The following is a 24,317-nucleotide window of genomic DNA, read 5'->3' on the forward strand; positions in this document are numbered from 1 at the left end:
CTGTGTTTTCTTCAGCCAGGCCCAGGCCCAGCAGGCTTAGCAAGGTCCATAAAAGAGTATGTGACAAAGGGCCTAATGGAGAAGGGCCAGTGACCCTCAGTCCAAGGAGTCTAGCAGGGAAAGGGTTAAGAGGCAGGGCCTTCCAGAACCCGGGAAAGTGCCCCACCCAAGGGGAGGGGCCAGCTGGTGGATTAAAAGGGAGCAGCTTGAGCGGAGAGGCAGGAGGGATAGGGTTTCCCTACTTCCAAAGGCCTTAGTCTGCAGTTCCAGCCCCAGGTAAGTGTTCCTCCTCTGGGTCTGTCTGCTTGTTGGTCTGACCAGAGGAGATCTTCTGCTTCATTATGTGATCTCTGGCTTGTTAAACTCCGGCGCTGGGTCCCTAAGGACATCTCAACAGACCCTAGCTCTGAAGGGCTCTTTGGATCAGTCCCCTTCAGGCTGCCCTTGACCACAGAATCAAGGAGATGCCAGCCAGGGAGTGGGGAGCTCTGTGTGTCCATCCCTGACCTGTCCTGCTGTGCCCCCAGTGCCTGGCTCTCTCTGCCACAGTGCTCTCCAAGCCATGCTCCCTGTGCCTCCTGCAGGGCCCTGGCTGGGATATCATCATATACTGTAAGTTTGTGATGAGACACTACAGTATAGATGATGTACTAGTCCGGGTACTCCCAGCTCGGGAGGCTGATGAGGAGGCCAGGGGTTGCTGCAAGCCCACAGTGCTCACTGCTCAGCCTATCACAGCCTGCCGACCGCCAGGGCACTTGGGAGTGGCGAGGAAACCGTTACCATTACTGAGTTTAGTAATGGTAACGGTTCTCTTGCTGCACCCAGAAAACGTGCCAAGAAGATTGCTCGGGACCCTGGAGCAGCCTACTGAAGGGAGGGAGACTCCAGCTCAGACAATGGGGTAGGTGTGGAGGGAATGGGTACGTTTTCTCTTTCCTGTTCTAAAGAAATAAAGATGAGAACCAGAATGCTGCTTGTCTCTTAACTTTATTAGCATCCGAGATTGGAGAGAGGGGTGGGGTGGGAGGGATCAATGACTTGAGGAGCAGGTGGGAGGCACTATCTCACTCAGGACACATGGGTCCTTACACAGCTGCAAGGTGTACGAACTGAGGGGAGAGGGGAAAGATCTCCCTGCTAACAACTCAGGAAGAAACTCTGGGCCCAATGCCAGGTGGCAGCAGTGCTCCCACACCAAAGGGCCAGCTTCTAAGACCTAAGCAGCTACAGGCCCAGGCAGAGGAACCACGTGGGAACCAGGCTAAGGTAGATTTCTTCCTCCAGCAGGAGGCATGGCCGGGCAGGGGCTGTGCAGACTCGCCAGCCACCCAGTGGTCAGCCAGCCAGTCACTGTCCGGGCCCGGGTCCAGGCCCTGCAGGCCCCAGGTAGGGGCAGTTCTGGTCAGTGGCTCCCGCCAGCAGCTTGGGCGGGGATGCCTTGGGAAAGATATCAGAGGGTGGTCACTTGAGGAGTTTCACAGACAGGCGGAGCTGAACTTCACAGAGGAAGATGTTCATGAGGTCGCGGCCCACCTCCTGTGCCATCTGGGAGATCAGGTGCCCTTTCGGACCGATCAGGATCCTCTGAGGGTGGGGTAACAGACAGGGACGTGAGCCTGCTCTCAGAGCTCCCAAGCAGTCAGGGAGGAACTCTGCCTAACAGAGTATTGGCCCCTCCTCCAAGCCTGGCCCTGCTTACCATGTGAGATTCTTTGGGCACCAGAAGCTTCTGCTCAATCATCAGCTTCCCATTTGGCCCTTCCTCCCACGTTACCGTCTTCTGCACAGGGAGACATCATGACTGGTCAGGCAGGCCCCTACCCACGCCCTCTTTGGGACCCAGCTGTCTGCTCCGGGTGTGTGCCTGATGGAGAGCCCCATGACCCCCCAATGTGCCTGCACCTGCTGCACGTTGTAGGGCACCTCCTGGGGCAGGTACTCCAGGAGCTTCTCTCGGATCATGTTGGCGCAGATCTCCTCAGGCGTCTGGCTGGTGAGGACTCCACTGTGGAACTCCCAGGGCCCTGGCTGGGCCTGTGCCAGGAGGTATTGCTATGGGCACAGAGGGAGTAGGTAGGCATCTCAGTCCCAAGCAGGACTTTCCTCTCACTCTCACTTCCAGGAGGAGGAACTCTGAGGCTTGTCTTCACATGGTGGAAACCAAGGGCCAGGCTACGGTCAAGGCTAACTGACCTTTAGTGTTTTCACATCCTCCTGGCTTAGGGCTGACAACATGAAGATCTCCTGGAAGTGGGGCCATCCAATCCGCTGAGGGTCTCCCATAGACAGTGTGTTTGGGCCCTTAGCTGCTAGGCTGGGGCAATGGTTGCTCTGCTGTGAGCAGACGGCCTGCCTCGTTTTGAGCTTCTTGCCATTGACCACACCTTCAGTGAGGGCTGCTGTAAGCTCCAGGAGAACTGACTTCTGCTTCAGGCAATCAACCTGGGGGTGGGGGACGGGCAGGGGATTGTGGTCAGTGAGACGGGGCCCTTGAAGTAGACCCCTTCCTCAGGTAGGTGGTGCTCACCTTGTTCATGACAAGGATGCTGGGGACTTGGGAGAAGTGGGTCAAGCACTGGAGCACCTGGGGACTGAGCTGGTTCCGAGTCCACTTGTCCGAGACATCCACAAGAACCACAACTGGAAGTTGGCAGTGTAGGGAGGACAAGGTTATGACCACTCTTTCCCCCCAACTTCCAAAACTTACAGGGTATGGGATCTGGCCAACCCCCATCCCCCTTAACTATCAGCAATGAGAGGCCATGACCATGTAAATTGGGCTTCAGATTCCCATCCTGAGCCTAACCCAGATCAGCAGATTCCATGCTCTTCCATGGATCTTCCAACAAAGAGAGCTCCAGATGGTGCCTAAGGGACAGACATACATAGATCAGGAAGGGTCTTGGGAGTGATGCCCTCCTGAGGAGGGATGGGGTGTGATAAGGGGGTTTTCCAGCCCCTATAATGGAATCTCCCCACTCCCGCTTCAACACCTTTCCCCCCTACAACTCCCTGTTTCCCCAGCTATTACCTTTTCTGTTTAGCAGGGCTGATGAGGCCAGGTGTGTCAAGTAGAATCTAAAATCAGGAAAGAGAGATGCCCAGACCCCCGACCCCAGGAGGAAAGATTATGGCTGGGTAGTGAAAGGTCACCCACCCTTGATGTCAGGAGCCTGCCCCCACTTCTTGGCCAAGCTGACTTCAAATTTTTACCCTCCAGCATTGCTTTAATTCTAGATAGGATCCAGGAAAAAGAGGACAACTGAATATTTGGAAGATTAGGAAGCAGTAAAGAGGCAGTGAGACCTTTCTGACTAGATGCCAAAGGGGGAAGGTAGAGAGAGAACTGCATAGGCCTAAAGGAAGAGGAGCCCCCTTCCCTCAGAGAAGTGAGCCTAAGCATCATTTTCTTCAGGTCTAACAGTAAGGGAGACCCTCTTAGCTTCACCCTCAGTCCTGTTTGCTGGACATCCATTGCAAGTACCCACCACCTGGGTCTCTTTCTCTGTGATGACCCCCAGAGCTTGGCTGCGAGTGGTGTGCACCTTCTGGGAGACAGGGAACACCTGCCAGGAACAAAGAAGTCCCAAGTGAGGTCCCAGATCCCTCTAGAACAATCCACGAAGGCACAGTAAGAAGTGAGAAATGAAAGGGTAGGGGGTGTCAAGGATGCAGCATACTTTTCGGCCCAGCAGCTGGTTGGAGAGGGTTGACTTTCCCACATTCGGGGCACCCAGGAGGACCACTCGTAGGACTCGGGGGTTCTCAGGCATGTCGGGGCGATGGACCAAGAGGAGATCCTGCTCATCTGTGTGTGGGAATGGGAGGGGAGTGAGAGGTAGTGCAACCTGGATACCCTGTCAGGTACTCGGTCCTACCCATCGAAAAAGGGAATACGGATACAAGATTAGTGCATCAGGTTGAAGCCGAGACCTGGCTTTGAGATTCAGTTTGTCCATTACTTTGTTTATATGCCTTTATCAAGTTCTCTAACCTCTATAAGCCCCTTAGTTTTCTCATATGTAAAACAGAAATGATATCGATGGTAACTACTTACTGTATAACCTTCTTTTGACAATTGGCAATTGTGTAAAACCACTCAGCACAATACCTGGCACTTAATAATCTTGTGGAATCGTATTGTGTAGTTGTGCCCAGTAAATGTATGCACATGTGTGAAAGTATCTCTATACCAGATAAAGCCAGAAATCCCTCCAGCTCTATCTCACCCTACTAACGGTACAATGAAGGCTCGGCAAGCTTTCTCAGTCTTTCTGTATTTGCTCCTTATGACACTGCATCGTAATTACCAGTTTTTGTGTTCAGCCTTTAGTCTATGCTACTTGAAAAATAGAGGGTGCTATTTCCAGGTGTACAGTTGACCCTTGAGCAACATGGGTTTGAACTGTGCTGGTCCAGTTTTTTTAATTCTTCACTAAATGTGTACTATGCGATGTGCAGTTGGTTGAATCCTCAGATGGGAATCGTGGATACGGAGGAGCTGCATATACGGAGGGCCCACAATAAATTATGTGAGGATTTTCGATTGCGTGGGTTCTGCACCCCTAACACCTCTGCCCCGAGTTGTTCAAGGGCCAACTGGAATTCAGTGTCTTGACAAGTAGATGGGTCAAGTTTGCTCCCCATGTGAGGACAGAGAGCCACAACTCTGCCATGCCTGTGGCCCTTCAATCTCCTGCTCTTTGCGAACGTCTGTGGTTGTGACCAGATCGGTTCCCTCTGGCTCGAAAACTCTTAGAACCTAGTATCTCTTTCCTATGAAATCCTTCAGTGCTCGCTTCTATCTCTCGGGGCCTCAAGATCGTTTTCTGTAATACAGAGCCAAAGACGATATCCCCAGAGACTGAAGGGTTTCCCCGACACGGGACTTTCAGTGCTAAAACCGTGACAGTCCCAGACAAATCTATCTGGGCCCTTTACCTCTGTGCATGCACACGGCGGGGACGCGAAAATTCAACGAGCTGTCTGGCTGAGAGAGTCCGAGGAAGCAGTCCAGGGCTGAGTTCTGGCCATTAGGGCGAGAAGCCGAGGCCAGGCGGGGACCAAAGAAGGCCGGGCCCGAGACACAGGAGACGCACCTCTGCTGGCTGCCCAAGAGCGAGGGGAGCCGGGTCACCCATTCCCTCGCAGCGTCGGGACCCGGCGGCCAAACCCCTATCACGGTTCGAAGGAGCGCAGCCCCGCTCCTGCCGGGGGCAGCCATCGCAACCGCAAGGCACTCCGGGAACTCCCAGGAACGCACCTATGATTGGACAGTGCTGCGGAGAGGCGAGCGAGCGGGAGAGAGCTAGATCGGCCCGAACAGAGCGGAGGAACATGGGACATTGGAGGTGGGCTGGAGTTGGAACCGCTCTGGAGACTGCCCGAGGCTAAGGAACGGGGGAAAAGTGTATTTAGAGTTTGTGTGAGCTTGAAGATCGTTTTGGATTCCCATACGCATCGTGTTTTCTTCTTCTCCTGCCACAGTTTTGTAGAAGGCCCTTCTAGCCTTGCCTCATGAAAGACTACATCTCCCACGAGGCCAAGCGGCAAAATCGTTCGCTTAGCGCCTGACCTCACTAAGCGGGAGAAACTCGCGCAACGGAGGAGGGATGGTCCGGGGCGTGGGACCGTGTACTGCTCCCCCTGAGGGTCTTTTTAGTCCTTTCCAGCCTCAGGCTTGCAGGATCCCCTCCCAGTGCCCCTCTGGCTTGGCCTAGCGTCGGCAGCGGCCTCCGGCAGTCTGTACCTTTACTTTATGGGAGCCTCCTGTAAGGAGTGGTCGGTGTTCCCGATGAGCAGCAGACACGGATTTCCCTCCTGTAAGACTCGGCTACTATCTCCTCTCTGAGGCCATTCCTTTCTGGAGAAAAACCAGAGGGTCTGCAAAGGGAGAAGAAGCGGCTTAGTCACCTAGGATCTCCCGGACTGCCTTAGCGGCCTGAGGAACCTGATACACCTTGGCCGATCTGTGGCCTTAAGCCCTCTCTTCATCCTTTGAAACCTCAGTCAGACTTTTGGAATCGAGGGATAAATGTCGCGGGTTTGGAGGTGCTGAGGATACAACAATGAACAAAGCGGACAGAAATCTCCAGCACGGGACTTGTATCCTGGGGGCCGTGTGTGTGTGTGTGTGTGTGTGTGTGTGTGTGTGTGTGTGTATGAGAGAGAGAGAGAGATACCTAAGTGACCTGTGACCTGACAGCAATAGTTTCAGTAGGATGGTCTGGGTGAAAGCCTAAATGGAGTGGGTTTAAGAGAGAATGAAGGGAAAGGAATTGAGGGCGGCCAGAATATATATACAACTCTTCCCAGAGGAGCAGAGCAAAAGAGAATGGTAACACATGAGGGGGAGAGAGGGGTGGAGTTAAGAGAGGATTTCCTTTTTCTTTTTTTTAAGATGGGAGGTTTTTGTTTGCTCATGGTAGTGACCTAGTAGAGAGGAAGAAATGGATGATGTAGGACAGAGAGGGGAGAATTGTTGGAGGATGGTAAGAACCAACTGGCCAGGCTGCTGTGTCGGAGTGGATGCTGAGTGTCCAGAGAAGCTTAGTGACGTGGATTGACAGAGCCTTGGGCAGCCAGATGCACTGATGGTTTGCAAATGGTGTCAAGTTCCAGCTTTCAGGCTGCCTGCTCTGTTAGTAGAAGAAACAACCTTTTTGGAACATGATATTCTGGATGTTCTTTGGGCATATGGGTGTCCAAAGAAAAAGATGCTACTAAATATGAGACAGCCGACAATCAGAAAAATACAAATCTTCCTTCATGGACAGTTAGGTGAAATACCATTTAAACTGCAATTTAGGTGAAGGGAAATTTCAAGTTAAACAGTAGTTGAAGAGCTTAATTGCATAAATGCAAATATCACCCAAGGAACACATATTAAGTACTACAGTGGTGGTAACAGATAACAGTGAAAGAATCCCAGGTATGACACAAAAACTTAGGGGAAATGAGTCAAAGTGTCTTGTTAATTCTCTTCTTTCCCAGAGATTTTCTCTCAAAGGATATTGTGGGGGGAATTTTGTATTTTGTGAGGTTAGGAGAGACTAATCAAATGAATCAGACTGCCTGGGTTCATATCTCAGCTTGCCACTTATTAGCTGTGTGAGTTTGGACAAGTTATTTAAACTCTCCACATGTCAGTTTCCTCATCTGTAAAACGCAGATGATAATAAACATTTATCTAATATCATATGTTCATTTGAATCTAGGGTTTAGAACAATGTAGGCTCTTAATAAATGTTCCTATCTTAAGGCTGTTTTACCCCTTCAGAAACCTTATTCCATGAATTATCCTTTCTTTTCTTTTTTTAAAAGTAAATTTATTTATTTAATTTATTTATTTTTTGGCTGCCTCAGGTCTTCATTGCTGCGTGCGGGCTTTCTCTAGTTGCGGCGAATGGGGGCCACTCTTCGTTGCGGTGCGTGGGCTTCTCATTGCAGTGGTTTCTCCTGTTGCGGAGCACGGGCTCTAGGCGCACGGGCTTCAGTAGTTGTGGCACGCAGGCTCAGTAGTAGTGGCTCGCGGACTACAGAGCGTAGGCTCCGTAGTTGTGGCGCACAGGCTTTGTTACTCCGCGGCATGTGGGGTCTTCCTGGACCAGGGCTCGAACCCATGTCCCCTGCATTGGCAGGAGGATTCTTAACCACTGCTCCACCAGGGAAGCCCCTATCCTTTCTTTTCTGTATAGACAATTTCTCTCTGTACTATATTCCTCCCATCAGTATATTTTTTTAAAACATCTTTATTGGAGTATAACTGCTTTACAATGTTGTGTTAGTTTCTGCTGTATAACAAAGTGAATCAGCTATATGCATACATGTATCCCCATATCCCCTCCCTCTTGCGTCTCCCTCCCACCCTCCCTATCCCACCCCTCTAGGTGGTCCCAAAGCACCGAGCTGATCTCCCTGTGCCATACAGCTGCTTCCCACTAGCTATCTATTTTACATTTGGTAGTGTATATATGTCAGTGCTACTCTCTCACTTCGTCCCAGCTTACCCTTCCCCCTCCCCGTGTCCTCAAGTCCATTCTCTACATCTGTGTCTTTATTCCTGTGCTGCCCCTAGGTTCATCAGAACCTTTTTTTTTTTTTTTAAGATTCCGTATATATATGTTAGCATACAGTATTTGTTTTTCTCTTTCTGACTTACTTCGCTCTGTATGACAGACTCTAGGTCCATCCACCTCACTACAATAACTCAGTTTTGTTTCTTTTTATGGCTGAGTAATATTCCATTGTATATATGTGCCACATCTTCTTTATCCATTCATCTGTCGATGGACACTTAGGTTGATTCCATGTCCTGGCTATTGTAAATAGAGCTGCAATGAACGTTGTGGTACATGACTCTTTTTGAATTATGGTTATCTCAGGGTATATGCCCAGTAGTGGGATTGCTGGGTCGTATGGTAGTTCTACTTTTAGTTTTTTAAGGAACATCCATACTGTTCTCCATAGTGGCTGTATCAATTTACATTCCCACCAACAGTGCAAGAGGGTACCCTTTTCTCCACACCCTCTCCAGCATTTATCATTTGTAGATTTTTTGATGATGGCCCTTCTGACCAGTGTGGGGTGATACCTCATTGTAGTTTTTGACTTGCATTTCTCTAATGATTAGTGGTGTTGAGCATCCTTTCATGTGTTTGTTGGCAATCTGTATATCTCTGGAGAAATGTCTATTTAGGTCTTCTGCCCATTTTTGGATTGTGTTGTTTGTTTTTTTGATATTGAGCTGCATGAGCTGCTTGTATATTTTGGAGATTAATCCTTTGTCAGTTGCTTTGTTTGCAAATATTTTCTCCCATTCTGAGGGTCGTCTTTTCATCTTGTTTATGGTTTCCTTTGCTATGCAAAAGCTTTTAAGTTTCATTAGGTCCCATTTGTTTATTTTTGTTTTTATTTCCATTTCTCTAGGAGGTGGGTCAAAAAGGATCTTGCTGTGATTTATGTCATAGAGTGTTCTGCTTATGTTTTCCTCTAAGAGTTTTATAGTGTCTGGCCTTACATTTAGGTCTTTAATCCATTTTGAGGTTTTTTTTGTGTGTGTATGTTTGTTAGGAAGTGTTCTAATTTCATTGTTTTACATGTAGCTGTCCAGTTTTCCCAGCACCACTTATTGAAGAAGCTGTCTTTTCTCCACTGTATACTCTTGCCTCCTTTATCAAAGATAAGGTGACCATATGTGCATGGGTTTATCTCTGGGCTTTCTATCCTGTTCCATTGATCTATATTTCTGTTTTTGTGCCAGTACCAAACTGTATTGATTACTGTAGCTTTGTAATATAGTCTGAAATCAGGGAGCCTGATTCCTCCAGCTCCACTTTTCTTTCTCAAGATTGCTTTGGCTATTCGGGGTCTTTTGTGTTTCCATACAAATTGTGAAATTTTTTGTTCTAGTTCTGTGAAAATTGCCATTGGTAGTTTGATAGGGATTCATTGAATCTGTAGATTGCTTTGGGTAGTATTTTCACAATATTGTTTCTTCCAATCCAAGAACATGGTATATCTCTCCATCTGTTGGTATCATCTTTAATTTCTTTCATCAGTGTCTTATAGTTTTCTGCATACAGGTCTTTTGTCTCCTTATGTAGGTTTATTCCTAAGTATTTTATTCTTTTTGTTGCAATGGTAAATGGGAGTGTTTCCTCAATTTCTCTTTCATATTTTTCATCATTAGTGTATAGGAATGCAAGAGATATCTGTGCATTAATTTTGTATCCTGCTACTCTACCAAGTTCATTGATTAGCTCTAGTAGTTTTCTAGTAGCATCTTTAGGAATCTCTATGTATAGTATCATGTCATCTGCAAACAGTGACAGTTTTACTTTTTCTTTTCCGATTTGGATTCCTTTTATTTCTTTTTCTTCTGTGATTGCTGTGGCTAAAACTTCTAAAACTATGTTGAATAATAGTGGTGAGAGTGGGCAGCCTTGTCTTGTTCCTGATCTTAGAGGAAATGGTTTCAGCTTTTCACCTTTGAGAACGATGTTGGCTGTGGGTTTGTCATATATGGCCTTTATTATGTTGATGTAGGTTCCCTCTATGCCTACTTTCTGGAGAGCTTTTATCATAAATGGGTATTGAATTTTGTCAAAAGCTTTTTCTGCATCTATTGAGATTATCATATGGTTTTCATCCTTCAGTTTTTTAATATGATGTATCACATTGATTGATTTGCATATGTTGAAGAATCCTTGCATTCTTGGGATAAACCCCACTTGATCATGGTGTATGATCCTTTTAATGTGCTGTTGGATTCTGTTTGCTAGTATTTTGTGGAGGATTTTTGCATCTATGTTCATCAGAGATATTGGCCTGTAGTTTTCTTTTTTTGTGACATCTTTGTTTGGTTTTGGTATCAGGGTGACCTCCCATCAGCATTTATTTTTTAAATGCTTCACCTCTTCCATCTGAACAGCAAAAACCAAAAACTTCCCTGACCCCCAAGTCCTTTTCCAATAGAAGTAACTTTATCTTTCTCACTAAAATAGTGCAGTGAACATGGTGGAGAGAAACAGATGGATTCCAGAGATTTAAGGAGATAGAATTTGAAGGAGATGGTGCTTAAAACCCTCCAATGGCCTCCTATTACAACTAGATTAGTCCAAAGTCCTTGCATGCATTGAGCCCTGCTAACTTCTACTCCCAAGGTGTCAGGCACACTAGTTTTCTCTTTTTTTTTTTTTTTAAAAGCAGTTTGTTTAATTTTTTTTTTAAGACAAGTAGAGGTCATAGAGACCAACACAATTTTTTTTTTTTAACAATTTTAATGATGTAGTGAGATGTGGGCTTTTTTTTTTTTAATTTATTTATTTATGGCTGTGTTGGGTCTTCGTTTCTGTGCGAGGGCTTTCTCTAGTTGCGGCAAGTGGGGGCCACTCTTCATCGCGGTGCGCGGGCCTCTCATTATCGCGGCCTCTCTTGTTGCGGAGCACAGGCTCCAGACACGCAGGCTCAGCAGTTGTGGCCCACGGCCCAGTTGCTCCGCGGCATGTGGGATCCTCCCAGACCAGGGCTCGAACCCGTGTCCCCTGCAGTGGCAGGCAGATTCTCAACCACTGCGCCACCAGGGAAGCCCACTAGTTTTCTCTTGAATATATCAAGCTAATTTCTGCCTCAGGGCCTTTACACCTGCTACTCCTGCCTCCTATGTTCTAGATTTGGCTTCTGCTCCCCATTCAGGTCTCAGCTGAAATGTCACTTCCTCAGAGAGCCTTTTGCTCACAGCATTTATCACTACCTGCAATGATTCTGTTGCAGTGTCTGGAATACTATAAGAGGCTGCGCAGGGCTCTTCAGGGTCTTACCTACCTCCTGATGGCCCCAATCTAACCGAGTCACTCCCTTGCTTCAGTGCCCTCAGGATAAAGTGTAAACTAAGTAACGTGGCTCCAGCTTACTTTGCCAGTCTTGTCTCTTGTTACGCCTCTTTTTCAGCTCAACTGAATTTTTTTCAGTCCCCCAGTTGCCTGGTATTCTCTCTCGCTTCTAGGTCTTTCCATAACCTGTTCCTTCCATGACTGGTTAAATTTTCTCTTAGGATCCTTTATCCGTCTATGACAAAGCAGTTAATAATATAGTGAATGAGCACACAGATTATTGAGCCAGACATCCTGGCTATGGTTCTCAGCCTCATTATTTTACTGTGTGACCCAGGGCAAGTAACTTCTCTCTACTTCAGTTTCCTCATCTATAAAACAGGAATAATGATTGTTGTTGTAAAAGAGGGTTGTTACGATTAAAAGAATTTAATATGTGTAAAGTGCTTAGAACAGTGCTTGGCACATTGTAAATGCTATGTGTCTGCTGTTATTATTATTAATTAATTTATTTATTTATTTTTGGCTGTGTTGGGTCTTCGTTGCTGCACGTGGGCTTTCTCTAGTTGTGGTGAGCGGGGGCTACTCTTTGCTGCAGTGTGCAGGCTTCTCATTGTGGTGGCTTCTCTTGTTGTGGAGCACGGGCTCTAGGCGCGCAGGCTTCAGTAGTTGTGGCACGTGGGCTCAGTAGTTGTGGCTCTAGAGTGCAGGTTCAGTAGTTGTGGTGCACAGGCTTACTTGCACCGCAGCATGTGGGATCTTCCAGGACCAGGACTCAAACCTGTGTCCCCTGCATTGGCAGGCGGATTCTTTTCTTTTTTAAAATTTATTTATTTTGTTTATTTATTTTTGGCTGTGTTGGGTCTTCGCTGCTGCACGCGGGCTTTCTCTAGTTGTGGTGAGCAGGGGCTATTCTTCCTTGCAGTGCATGGGCTTCTCATTGCGGGCTTCTTGTTGCAGAGCACGGGCTCTAGGTGCACGGGCTTCAGTAGTTGTGGCACATGGGCTCAGTAGTTGTGGCGCGTGGGCTTAGTTACTCCACGGCATGTAGGATCTTCCCGGACCAGGGCTGGAACCCGTGTCCCCTGCAATGGTAGGTGGATTCTTAACCACTGCGCCACCAGGGAAGTCCCTGCTATTATTATTATAGGTCCTCTACTAGACTGTAAGTTGTGAGAGGACAAATAATATATATATTTTATATGTATGTCACTACTGTGTCTCCTGCATCTAGAGCAGTGTCTGGCACATAGTGGGCACATAGTGTCTGGCACATTGTTCAGTGACTGAATAAATTACATCTTTCTTTGGATTGGCAGTCCCTTGGTGGTGTCAACATGGTTGAAGCAGTTCCAGATATTATATCTTCTTACATCCAGTTTTTGTGGGAAAGAGCAACAGATCTTCCCAGAAGGAACTCCTTGTGCATTTTTGGCTCTGACTGGGTTACATGCCCATCCATGAAACAGTCATTGTAACTTAGGGAATGTTATGTGTTGATTGACTTGGGGTCTAGGCTATGTGCTCATCCACATGGTCTGAAATTGGAGTAGGGGTGACTCTCTGAATGAGTATCACTGGATATAGTGAGTGAATGCTTGGCAGGAAAAAAAAGTCACAATTTTGCCCTTGGTAAGACATTCAAATAGGGAAATGGCTCAGGAGACCCTTATGGTTCAAATATAAGAAAATATGCTGTCATCATATAGATTCCAGCAGGCCTTCCCAGGGGCTGTGTGTGGTGGTGGGGTTAGGAAGTCACAGTTTCCAGAAGCTTCAGGGGCAGCTATGGCCTACTTTTTAGTCATCCATTCATCAGAACATAGTGTCGATATTAATTCTTGCTCCTTTCTGGTTCTGCAATTCCCCTGTGGTGCCAAATGTGCTCTCATTCCAAAGGATAATACTTTTGCAAGTAATGACAACCCTTCTAAGCCTGGAGCTAGCCTCTGTAGGGCCCCACCTACAGGATGTCCTGTTTACTGCCCACCACCCTGCTCTGTCAGCTGTTGTAGTTTACTCTACGTATGTCCAGATGGAACTCCCTAGCTGGGAGGCTATTCATACATGAAGCCTGAACCTTTGAGTAGATTTGCTTTTCTAGGGACAGGATTATGCCAATTTATACACTGTTTCCTACAGCAACATATGTATATATGTAAAAGCCTATGTATGTAAAAGTCACAAGCATCTGAGGAGAAAAAAAAAATTCTTAGTTTCCTAGGTGCTGCAGGGAGTAACCCTTAGTTTCTTATGGACCTGAGAATTCCATTATATGCATTTGTATATGTCTTCCTGCCTCCTTTTACAGAAGAATGTGAGCAGGCTCTAATACCTCCAGCATGTCTGTGACACTCCATTTACAGCCTTTTCAACCTTTACTCTAGGGCCTATTTTTGCTTTTTTCCAAAATGAGGAAGACCCTTAATGTTAGATGAGGAGTTCAAATATTAATCTTAGATGAGGAGTTCAAATATTCATACCAGGTCCTGGCATCCAGCAGTAGCTTTTGCTTTCCCTAGAAGTAAAGCGAACTTAAGACCCTTCACAAAAGAATGGAACTTCTTCTCTTTCTCTTTCTCTCTCTGTGTCTCTCTCTGTCTGTCTGTCTGGACTTACATTATATCTTGGTCTCTATTCCTCCAGACTCTGAATTGTAGACAGGAGATTGGGCTGGAGGTAGGATGGAAGAGTCACGGTGATAAGGAGAGTTTGGTCCTGTACCTCCTCTTCCCTTTAACTGCAGTGCATCGCCCACAGCTTTCAAGTTTGCATTGTTGAGGTGAATTCCCTGGTGGTCCAGTGGTTAGGACTCCATGCTTTCACTACCTAGGGCCGGGGTTCCATCCCTGGTTGCGGAACTAAGATCCCACAAGCCACCAGACGCTGCCCACCCCCCCCCCCCACAGACACAAAAAAGTTTGTATTGTTGAATTACTGGGACTGAATTGAGCCTAGTTTCTTGTTGGATTATGCTAAGGCAGCAGTCTAGGTAGGGGTCTAGGGGTGATAGCTGGGCCTCCTTGGGCTAAAGGCCTGGTTTCTGTTTACCAATTTGCAAAAGAGCCAGACTCCACAGCGAGAGTTGTAAAGTAGGGGACTATTAACCTGCAAGTACCTCGATGGCACATATGAGATGCCTAGAGCATTTTCGTCCCATAAACAGTACGTGCTTGATAAACAGACTGAACAGTGCATTCTAGGTGCAGTCACCTTCTTGACAAGGTCCCCAGGGCTTCTGAGCACCTACTGGCCAGTAGTGTATTCAGGGATGTCAAAGTTGACTCTTGCACAATTACCCCTCAGTGCATTCTAGATGTGATCCTATTCTTGAAAGAAACCTAAATTTATCAGTAGTCACGTCAGAGCATTCAGGCCTTTAAGTGTAAGTGGGATCCAGAATCCTGGAAGTGCTATGAAGTCTACGGCCCCTATGGGCACCGCGTTTAGAAACCTACGCTACCTTCCAGAAGCCTCAGACCCTGGGGCAGCCGCCAAAGCCTCTAAGTTTAAGTCCTCAAAGACAGCGGCCATGTCCACCCGAGACCCGGGGGTCCAGGGCATCAGGCACAGAGGCAGACACCCCCGGTACGGGCTGCGCAGGCGCGGGCGGCCCGAGAGGGCCCCGGCGCTCCAGGCTGCGCAGGCGCAGGAGCGGCTGCCGGCGAGTCCCCACGGCGGCGGCGGCGGCGGCAGCGACGACTGAGGGGCCGGGGCGTGGAGCGGCAGTGGCGGCGGCGGGCGGCAACGGAGCAGCCATGAGGGCCGGGCCCAGTCACCGACAGTGAGTGGTGGTGGAAGCGGGGTGGGCGACGGGAGGGAAGGGGGTAACCTGCTGGAGGGATACTCCGACTTGGTGGGGGGGCTCTGCCTGTCGGAGGCGAAGGGGCGTGGGGGAGGGACAGTTTGAGATGATGATGCGGGAATTTGGGGCAGGGGTGGTCAGATGGCCCGGCGTCAGGGCTGGACAGCTTGGGGAGGGAACGGGGTGCGCGCTGCAGAGTGAAGGAGCCCGCCGCAGGGGCAGTGTCCCGCGCTCCCCCGTTTGTCATCGTCCCTTCCCCCGGGAGCTTTCGGTCGCCTCTCCCTTTCTGCTTCTTTCAGAGAATCGTCTCGGGGGATGGGGGTGCGTGGAGGATGAAATCCCTGCTGGGGCTGAAGAAGACGGCTCTGGTCCAGGCAGGGAAGAGCCGGTCGCCCGGAGTAATAGGCTGCTCTGGGTAGAGGGTGGGGGTCGTTTAAAGCTGGGAGGGGTCCAAGGAAAAGAGCTAGGGGCTTAGAGTCCGGCAGTTTCGAACCCACGTCCACCGCTGTTTAAAGCTGAAAGGTAACCTTGGGCAGGTCCCACTTAACCTTTCTGAACCTCTGGAAGATGTAATGTGTTTCAACGGACTATTGCAAGCATCATGTATGTGATTGAGATCGTTTATAAAAATTGTAAATTGTGAGTACTGTGCCGAGGTTGCTATATCACCAACAGTATCACTGGATTTTAGATCTTACCGTTATTAATGGAATGACTGATTTCTTTGTCAAGGCGAAACATATTGTTTGTAAAACCTCAATAGGCACAGACGTGTTTTCTTCATCAGCACAGCAGATCATGTGCAGAAATACCAGTTTCTTCTGTGATGTGACAAATTAACCATCAGACTTGTGTAGGAAAAATACCATACTCTCAGGCATTTTTACAAATGGTATGTAGTTCCTTACTCAAGTGGGAGGCAATAGAGAATGGAAGGCCAATCTGTTAAATGCTTTCTGAACACAGCCCGTTTAGGTTTGTTCCCTTGTAACCACAGTTGGTACTAACGTGCTTTATGATGAGTTGAAGAAACTAGTTTGAGACAAACTGGGAGGGGTGCACAGTGAGGGATGTGCAAATACAATTTGTTATTTTTTAATTGTAAAAAAGTTTTTCGTTGCAAGAGTCTCTGGTTGCCCCAAGGCCCTGTCTTTATTTTAGAGGTTAGATAGCATATAGCAACTTTTCATCTCCACTTTTTGTTACCCTGCCTGTGGAACCTCCAGGGTGGAGTGCCTCTAAAAGAAAGACAGAAGCAGCTGTGCAAGAGCCCAAGGGGTGGCTGGTTTGTTTCTGAGGGGCTGAAGGAGCGCTCCTGAGGCTTTGTTGTTGTTCTTGCTGTTTAGGGTGGACAAAGCAGAGGACAGAGTTAAACTGTGTACTTGGAGAGAGAGAAAATGGCTTTCTAGTCACAGATTTTGAAAGAGATGAAACTCCTTTCAAAAGGACAGAAAGAGACGATGCTTCATCTCTGCTGCCTCTGAGGATGCAGAGCTTGAAATGGCGAGGTCTTTTGGAAATTAGTGAGTGATTTGTCTTTCATCTGACCAAAGGTAGGGAGTAGCTGTATTAGATCCTTGAAGGTTCACAGATAAGGAGAATGAATTATTTTATAGGAATAGGGAAATGCACCTTAGTTGTCTTTAACTTCTCCATCTGGTAAAATGTGTTTTACTTCTTTCCTGGAAATACACAGTGATATATCATTTTTAACTTTTTGCTTTAGTTCCTTGGCTGTCCCGATAAAATCTCTGTCCATAACACAGAGGTAAGTTTTTTATTCTTATTTAGAGGATAGTTTAAAAAAGAAAGCATTTGTTACTGTTGTCATAGGTCATTTACAGGATACAAATTTATTCTGTCTTTCACCACCACATGGAAGATGAAGTAGAGGTATAAAATGTTAGAACTAACCTAACCATCTTATTTTTAATAGTTGGACATTTATTTTTAATTTTGGTAATGCATTTTCCCCTCTATTGGAAATTTCCATCAGTTCAAACAAGTCCATAAGTGCTATCCTTATTACGTTAAAATGGTAGAGGTTTGTTCAACTGTGATGAGAATTTCCTGTCCTCTCCTTTTATTCTCTTTCCTATTTGTGGTTCCTTTTATGTAGTAGATTACTGTTACAGAATGAGTAGTCTTCCCCTGAGGGAAAGAAAGGGGATGGCCAGTGCCTTGATTGCCTTGTTGTGTGAGCAGTCCGTCTAAAGTGGGGATGTAAGGACTTCCCCTGAATCCCTGACATAGCAAGAGCTAAAATAAAAGGAATAAGGTTTACCAGTTCATTTTTATTCTAATAAAATGAATCATTTTTCTTAAAAAAAAAAAAATTAAAAAGCATCTCATGCCTCAGGGGAGCCTTTTTATTTTTTTATTTTTTTAAAAAATTAATTAACTGATTAATTAATGTATTTTGGCTGCATTGGGTCTTCGTTGCTGTTCGCTGGCTTTCTCTAGATGCGGCGAGTGGGGGCTACTCTTCCTTGCGGTGCTCAGGCTTCTCATTGCGGTGGCTTCTCTTGTTGCGGAGCACGTGCTCTAGGCGCGCGGGCTCTACAGCGCAGGCTCAGTAGTTGTGGCGCATGGGCTTAGTTGCTCCGTGGCATGGGGGATCTTCCCGGACCAGGGCTCGAACCTGTGCCCCCTGCATTGGCAGGCGGATTCTTAACCACTGCGCCACCAGGGAGGCCCCTCGGGGGAACCTTTTTAAAGCAGTCTGTATAAAAACAAAATTTTGGTGTTTTTACCTCCCTCTCTTTTTTCACTGAGAATATTTGCTTGCAAACAGAATCTTTGTTTCTTCAGAGCCTTTCTGATCTTGCCACCCATTCCTTAGCTGAAGTCACTTTTGTGATATTTTTATAGCCACTTAATAATTGAGCACAAAGGGGTGGGTTTTTTTTTTTTTTTTGGTTTGTCATTTGTTTTGGTTCTTGATAGAGTGCTAACAACTTCAAAGGAATACTATATGAGAAAATGTTAAAAAGGAAAAGTAGAGTGGATTTATTTATTTATTTATTTATTAAATTGAAGTATAGTTGATTTACAATGTTGTGAGGAGAGTGGATTTAACTTAGTGAATTTGTAAGTTGGTTCTGATGTTTGGAGCGTAAAGGATTCAAGAATGGACCTGTGGTTCAGAGTAACCTTCTGAGGACCAGGGTTTGCTTATCAGTGTTTATTTATTTAGCACAGTTGTTGGCATAGAGTAATTGCTCATTAAATATTTGCTGAAGGGAAAAATAATAATATGAATCATAATCAGCAAACATGGGTTCAGATCTTCTGCAACTTTGTGTATCTTTGAATAAGCTTACCCTTGTGTCTTTACCTGTTTCCTCATCTATAAAACAAAGATAATAATTGTACTTACTTCATAGGGTTGTTGTGAGGGTTAAATGTGGTAATACATGTAAACTGTTTAGAGTGGTACCTGATACTCAGTAAATGCTAAATGAATGCTAATTATTACTAGTGTTTGTTGGATACACACTCTCTTTGTGCCCAAATCACTGGTCAAAAATGATTATGACATAGCCCTTGCCCTCTGGGAGTTCACAGTCTAGTGAAGGAAACAGAAGTATACAAAGTAATTATATAGAATGCAATATCTATTTCATCAAATCTGTGGTGCTAATGATTGTAAGGCTCACAGTTCTTTTGCATACCACTAAGAAAGAAGAAATGCTGCTAATGAGACTGGCATGCCATCAGTTGTAAGATGTATCCTGTTTTCAGAGAAATGTGACGGAAAAAAGGGTGTCTTAGAATTAGATGGAGAGACTTCCCTGGGGTCCAGTGGTGAAGACTCCATGCTTCCACTGCAGGGGACGATGGTACGATCCCTGGTCGGGGAACTAAGATCCTGCATGCCAAATGGCCAAAAGAAAAAAAAAAAAAGAATTGTTGGAGTATAGTAAATGGTGCTCTACTAGAGAAAGGTACAGCTTGTTATGAGAGTTGATGGAAAGGCTGGGTTCAGATATCGTCAGTAAAGGCCTCTGCTGCATTGAACCTGCATGATAGGCCCTCACAGATGGACATGGAAGATAGGACATTCCAGACAGACAGTAAAGTCTGAAAATGGGAAGGGAGAGGGCATTATTGATGTGTACCACCATATCAGGGCAAGCAGGAGGAGGAAATGAGCTAAGGCTTTGGCAGAGTAACATTGTATAATGCAGCAGAGCAGGACAGGAAGCTTGGAACATTTTCAGAAGAGACATGGGCCTAATTCTTGGATTTAAACTCCTAAAATATCACAACTCTAAAAAGATGATTCTAATACAATAAATTGGGAAGTGAGAGTATGTGTGAGAAGTGAAGTGGCCGGGGGAAGGGCTGAAACTTTACAGCTGACCAGAGAGGGGATAAGTGTGAAGTCCCTGTACTCTTGGTGTGAGGTGAATGCTTTTTCAGCAGAGAAGTGTTTAATATCTATTTCTGTCTTTTCACTGCCTATCAAGGTCTTGATTGTGTCCCTTTTAGAGCTTTGTAACTTAGAGTGAAAAGGAATACAACTTGAGAGGAAAAATGCTAAATTTTCTTTATTAAAGATACATTTAATACAAGGAGGGTAATAAGTTATCAGATTTGATAACTCAGTTATAAAATGGTGGTTTGGTACAGTGCTGGATTGTACAGTTTCATGGGAAAATATAGGTCATTTAAGGAGTGACTTAAAAGACTCAGAAGAAAAGAAAAAAAGAAAGACTCAGTTACTAATTTTCTGGTAACTAACCCTGAAGCTAGTAGGGAAAACTATGAAAAACGAAAAATAGCATAAGCATGAATTTCTGTAGTGTCTTTTCTTTTCACCGGTAAGCCAAAACTTGACTCTCTCTCTCTCTTTTTTTTTTAAGTATTTATTTATTTATTTGGTTGTGCCGGGTCTTAGTTGCAGCAGACAGGCTCCTTAGTTGCAGCTCACCAGCTCCTTAGTTACGGCACATGGGCTCCTTAGTTGTGGCATGCATGTGGGATCTAGTTCCCTGACCAGGGATTGAACCCGGGCCCCCTGCATTGGGAGCATGGAGTCTTAACCTCTGTGCCACCAGGGAAATCCCCAAAACTGGACTCTCTTAAGCTTTTTGGACTCTGGTCTCATTGAAAAATTTTGGGGTTGATCCTCAGCAGTCAAATTCAGCAAACATTGAAGTGCCTACTGTGTGTTAGGCATTGTGCTAGGCACTGAGAATTAAAATGTGAATGACATGATCATTGTTTTTAAGGTGCTCACATTTTTTTTTTTTTGGCCACGCTGCTCGGCATGTGGGATCTTGGTTCTCCCACCAGGGATTGAACCCGTGCCCCCTGCGTTGGAAGAATGGAGTCTTAACTAACCACTGGACCACCAGGGAAGTCCATTAGGGTGCTCCCATTTTTTAAAAAAATTTTATTTATTTATTTATTTATTTATGGCTGCGTCGGGCCTTCGTTGCTGCGCGGGCTTTCTCTAGTTGCGGTGAGCGGGGGCTACTCTTCATTGCGGTGCGCGGGCTTCTCATTGCGGTGGCTTCTCTTGTTGCAGAGCACGGGCTCTAGGCGCGCGGGCTTCAGTAGCTGGCTCCCAGGCTCTAGAGCACAGGCTCAGTAGTTGTGGCTCACGGGCTTAGTTGCTCCGCAGCATGTGGGATCTTCCCAGATCAGGGCTCGAACCTGGATCCCCTGCATTGGCAGGCAGATTCTTAACCACTGCGCCACCAGGGAAGTCCCCTAGGGTGCTCACATTTTAATTGGAGGCTGACAAATATGTAATTATGAACCAATACAGTATGTGCTGTCATAGAGATCTGCACTAAGAGCTATGGGAGCACTGGTTCTGCCTGGTGGTGGGAAAGGAAGGTTGGAGAAGGCTTCCTGGAGGAAGAATCAATTGAGTCTTGAGGAATGAATACAGTTTGGCTGCTTCAACAGAAAAGGATTGGAGAAGATAGTATTTCAAGTGCAAAGAACAACTTGCACAAGGGTATAAGAGTATGGACCCTCAGGCTAGTGGTTTAATGTGCATAGATCATGGGGTATGAGGTAGAAGTAGAAGGACATGAGGTGAAAGATGGGTTGGAGCCCAATTGTGGATGGCCTTGGTGAGGGGTCTGAATTTTATTTTGTAGGTGCTATGGGAGAGTTCAGATCACTATTTAAGAAAAGTTAACACTGATGGATCAACAGCAAGGTCCTATATCCTGTGATAAATCATAATGGTAAAGAATATGAAAAAGAATGTATATGTACAACTGAATCACTTTGCTGTATAGCAGAAATTAACACAACATTGTAAGTCTACTATACTTCAATATAATAAATTTAAAAAAAAAGAAAAGTAATCTAACACTGTTGACAGTGTGGAAGTTAGATTTTAAAAGGAGAACTTGGCCGCAGGGAGACAGTTCGTTATGAGACTGGTGTGATGGTTGCTTGAGAGATATTGAAGATCTCAATTACAGTGGTAATGATGGAATTGTAGACAGATTAAAAAGCTTTTTAGGAGACTGACTAGAAGGATCTTATTGACTTTATGTTGGAGAGTGTGTAAGGGAGAAGGAGTTGCCGAAGATGGATTTGAAATTCCTTGCTTGGGCAACTAAGTGAATGGTGATGTCATTAAACAAGATAGGGAATACAGGAATAAGAGGGTGTTACATTTGAGGGAAAATGAGTTTGATTTTGGTATGTTAGATTTGAGGTGTCTGGGAAATCCAGGAGCAAATGTCCAATAGGCTTCTGGATATTTGGGTCTAGAGTTCGGTAGAGAGGTTTAGAATGGAGATGCAGATCTAGAAATCATTAGGGTGTAAGTAATAGTTAAAGCCAGCATGATGACCCTGTGAGTCTAAGTTCCAGTTGCTTAATATGTTGTTCATTCACATTATCTGGAGGGATTGGCTTAATGGAAATGTGGCACTCAGTACTTTCTCAATAGTAGTTCATACTTATTTTTACATTTTTTAATGTGTTACATACTTGGCTTAAATTAGCAGCTTTTAGGTTGCAAGCAAGAATAAAACACAAAACTTCTCATCTTAGTGGAAAGAATGGTATTACTCTTAATTAAATAAGGATACCATTCCTGCTTAAAAGCATATGTAAGTTTGTAAATTTTTCAATGAAAGGAAATTAGTGTGCACGTCAGCTGTACATTTTCTTTTCCTATTCTCAGTGGTTTACCAGACTTAGAAAACTGCCTTTTCTATCTTTATTTTTTCTTTCTTTCTCTCCTTCCTTCCTTCCTTCTTTTATTTTTGGCTGTGTTGGGTCTTTGTTGTGGCACACGGGCTCCTCTCTAGTTGTGGCGTGTGGGCTCTGTAGTTGCGGCACATGGGCTCTCTAGTTGTGTCACGCAGGTTCAGTTGCCCCGCAGCATGTGGGATCTTGGTTCCCCGACCAGGGATCCAACCCACGTCCCCTGCATTGGAAGGCGGATTCTTAACCACTGGACCACCAGGGAAATCCTGAAAACTGCCTTTTCTAACATCAGTTCCATTATAGATATGGGGGAGAAAAAAAGGTATCTGTTCCACTGAGTACCTCAGATTAGAAGCTAGGTGATTTTTTTTTTTTTTTTTTTTTTTTGGCTGCGTTGGGTTTTCGTTGCTGCGCACGGGCTTTCTCTAGTTGTGACCAGCGGGGGCAACTCTTCGTTGAGGTGCACGGGCTTCTCACTGCAGTGGCTTCTCTTGTTGCGGAGCACAGGCTGTAGGCGTGCGGGCTTCGGTAGTTGTGGCTCACAGGCTCTAGAACGCAGGCTCAGTAGTTGTGGAGCATGGGCTTAGTTGCTCCACGGCATGTGGGATCTTCCTGGACCAGGGCTTGGACCCATGTTCCCTGCATTGGCAGGTGGATTCTTAACCACTGTGCCACCAAGGAAGTCCCAAGCTAGGTGATTTTTATGAACCAAAACCTCAGAAGATTTGATTTGAAGACCACAGGATAATTTTGAATCAGTGATACCAGGTTAATTCAGAGTTGGGATTGGGAACTCAAGTCAACTAACTCTGTGCAGTCTTCTCCTACCACACAGCTTTCCACCATTTATATAATAACTGAAAACACTGAAATAAATATGCCCGATGGTAAGTGAAAGATATACATGCTGTTGTTGCTTTTTGGAAGGACAATTTGGTATAATTTAGGTGCTCTTTTTTTAGTTCATGATTTTGAAATATAAGCAAAGGCATGTTTTATGAAAGGAAGGAATTTGCAGAGTGTTTAAAGTTGTTGGTAGATTTTAGCTAAGCATTTTTAATATTGACATTGAACAGGATGTCTGGCTTTGACTGGAGAATCAAATGCTGGGGATCACAGACATCCCTAGGGTCTTGACTTGGTTCAAGGCTTAGCTTCCCATACTTTTCTTTTTCTCCCTTTCCTTGGGTATTTAATGTTAAAAAGAAAATTAATAATTCTGTAGATATGTTATCTTTTTACCCCTTTATTATGGAAAATTTCAAATATATGCAAGAGTAGACAGAACAGTATAATGAACCCCTATCACTCTGTTACAATAGTTGTCAACTCATGCCTGTCTTGTTTCATCTATGTACCCCCTACCCACTAAGCCACCTACATTATTTTTTAAAAATCCAGGATAATTTCATGAATAAATATTTCAGTATATATCTCTAAAAGATAAGGACTAAAAGAAATCCCACAAAAAATTAACAGACATTTCTTAATAGCATCAGTTATCCAGTTAGTTTTCACATTTCCCCAATTATCTCAATAATTTTTCAGCTGTTTGTTTGGAACAGTATCCAAATAGGTCCATACAGAATGATTTCATATGTCTACTATTTATCGTTTAACCTATAGGTTTGCCCTCCATTTCTTCATGTATTCATTGAAGATCTCTTTTTTTAAAAATATTTATTTATTTATTTTTGGCTGCGTTGGGTCTTCATTGCTGCATGTGGGCTTTTTCTAGTTGGGGGGAGTGGGGGTACTCTTCGTTGCGGTGCGTGGGCTTCTTATTGAGGTGGCGTCTTGTTGCGGAGCACAGGCTCTAGGTTTGTGAGCTTCAGTAGTTGTGGCACGCTGGCTTAGTTTCTCCGCAGCATGTGAGATCTTCCCGGACCAACCCGTGTCCCCTGCGTTGGCAGGCAGATTCTTAACCACTGCGCCACCAGGGAAGCCCCAAGATCTCTCCTTTTTAACAGCTGTTATCCCCTTTT

General features: G+C 45.5%; 2 protein-coding genes across 3 annotated transcripts in view; one reads left to right on the forward strand and one right to left on the reverse strand.

Annotated features, from left to right (window-relative positions):
* Window positions 1-978: 978 nt before the first annotated feature.
* ERAL1 (Era like 12S mitochondrial rRNA chaperone 1) lies at window positions 979-5,243 on the reverse strand. Its single transcript, XM_007183868.3, has 10 exons — window positions 4,945-5,243; window positions 3,684-3,811; window positions 3,492-3,569; window positions 3,035-3,081; window positions 2,810-2,871; window positions 2,531-2,643; window positions 2,197-2,445; window positions 1,906-2,055; window positions 1,703-1,783; window positions 979-1,587 (listed from the first exon to the last, which is right to left on the reverse strand). Exons 1-10 carry the CDS (start codon window positions 5,225-5,227, stop codon window positions 1,465-1,467), a joined length of 1,314 nt encoding a protein of 437 aa, XP_007183930.2. The 5' UTR covers window positions 5,228-5,243; the 3' UTR covers window positions 979-1,464.
* Window positions 5,244-14,981: 9,738 nt separating this feature from the next.
* Window positions 14,982-24,317, forward strand: part of FAM222B (family with sequence similarity 222 member B) — a 66,953-nt gene continuing 57,617 nt past the window's right edge. Inside the window, exon 1 of one of the 2 annotated variants that reach the window (XM_057536726.1) lies at window positions 14,982-15,120. The gene's annotated coding sequence lies outside the window, so the exon portion shown is untranslated. The remainder of the gene's footprint in view (window positions 15,121-24,317) is intronic. The other variant, XM_057536729.1, reaches the window with a different exon arrangement.

Source organism: Balaenoptera acutorostrata, chromosome 20, assembly GCF_949987535.1.
Source record: "Balaenoptera acutorostrata chromosome 20, mBalAcu1.1, whole genome shotgun sequence".
Taxonomy (NCBI): domain Eukaryota; kingdom Metazoa; phylum Chordata; class Mammalia; order Artiodactyla; family Balaenopteridae; genus Balaenoptera; species Balaenoptera acutorostrata.

Bases quoted from the DNA above. Each gene is read 5' to 3' on its own strand.
- ERAL1 (XM_007183868.3), bottom strand. From the start codon at position 5,227: ATGGCTGCCCCCGGCAGGAGCGGGGCTGCGCTCCTTCGAACCGTGATA. The intron at 3,570-3,683 runs GTATGCTGCATC...TGTTCCTGGCAG, and splicing joins ACCAGCTGCTGGGCCGAAAA to GTGTTCCCTGTCTCCCAGAA. The intron at 1,784-1,905 runs GTGCAGGCACAT...CTCCCTGTGCAG, and splicing joins TGCCCTACAACGTGCAGCAG to AAGACGGTAACGTGGGAGGA.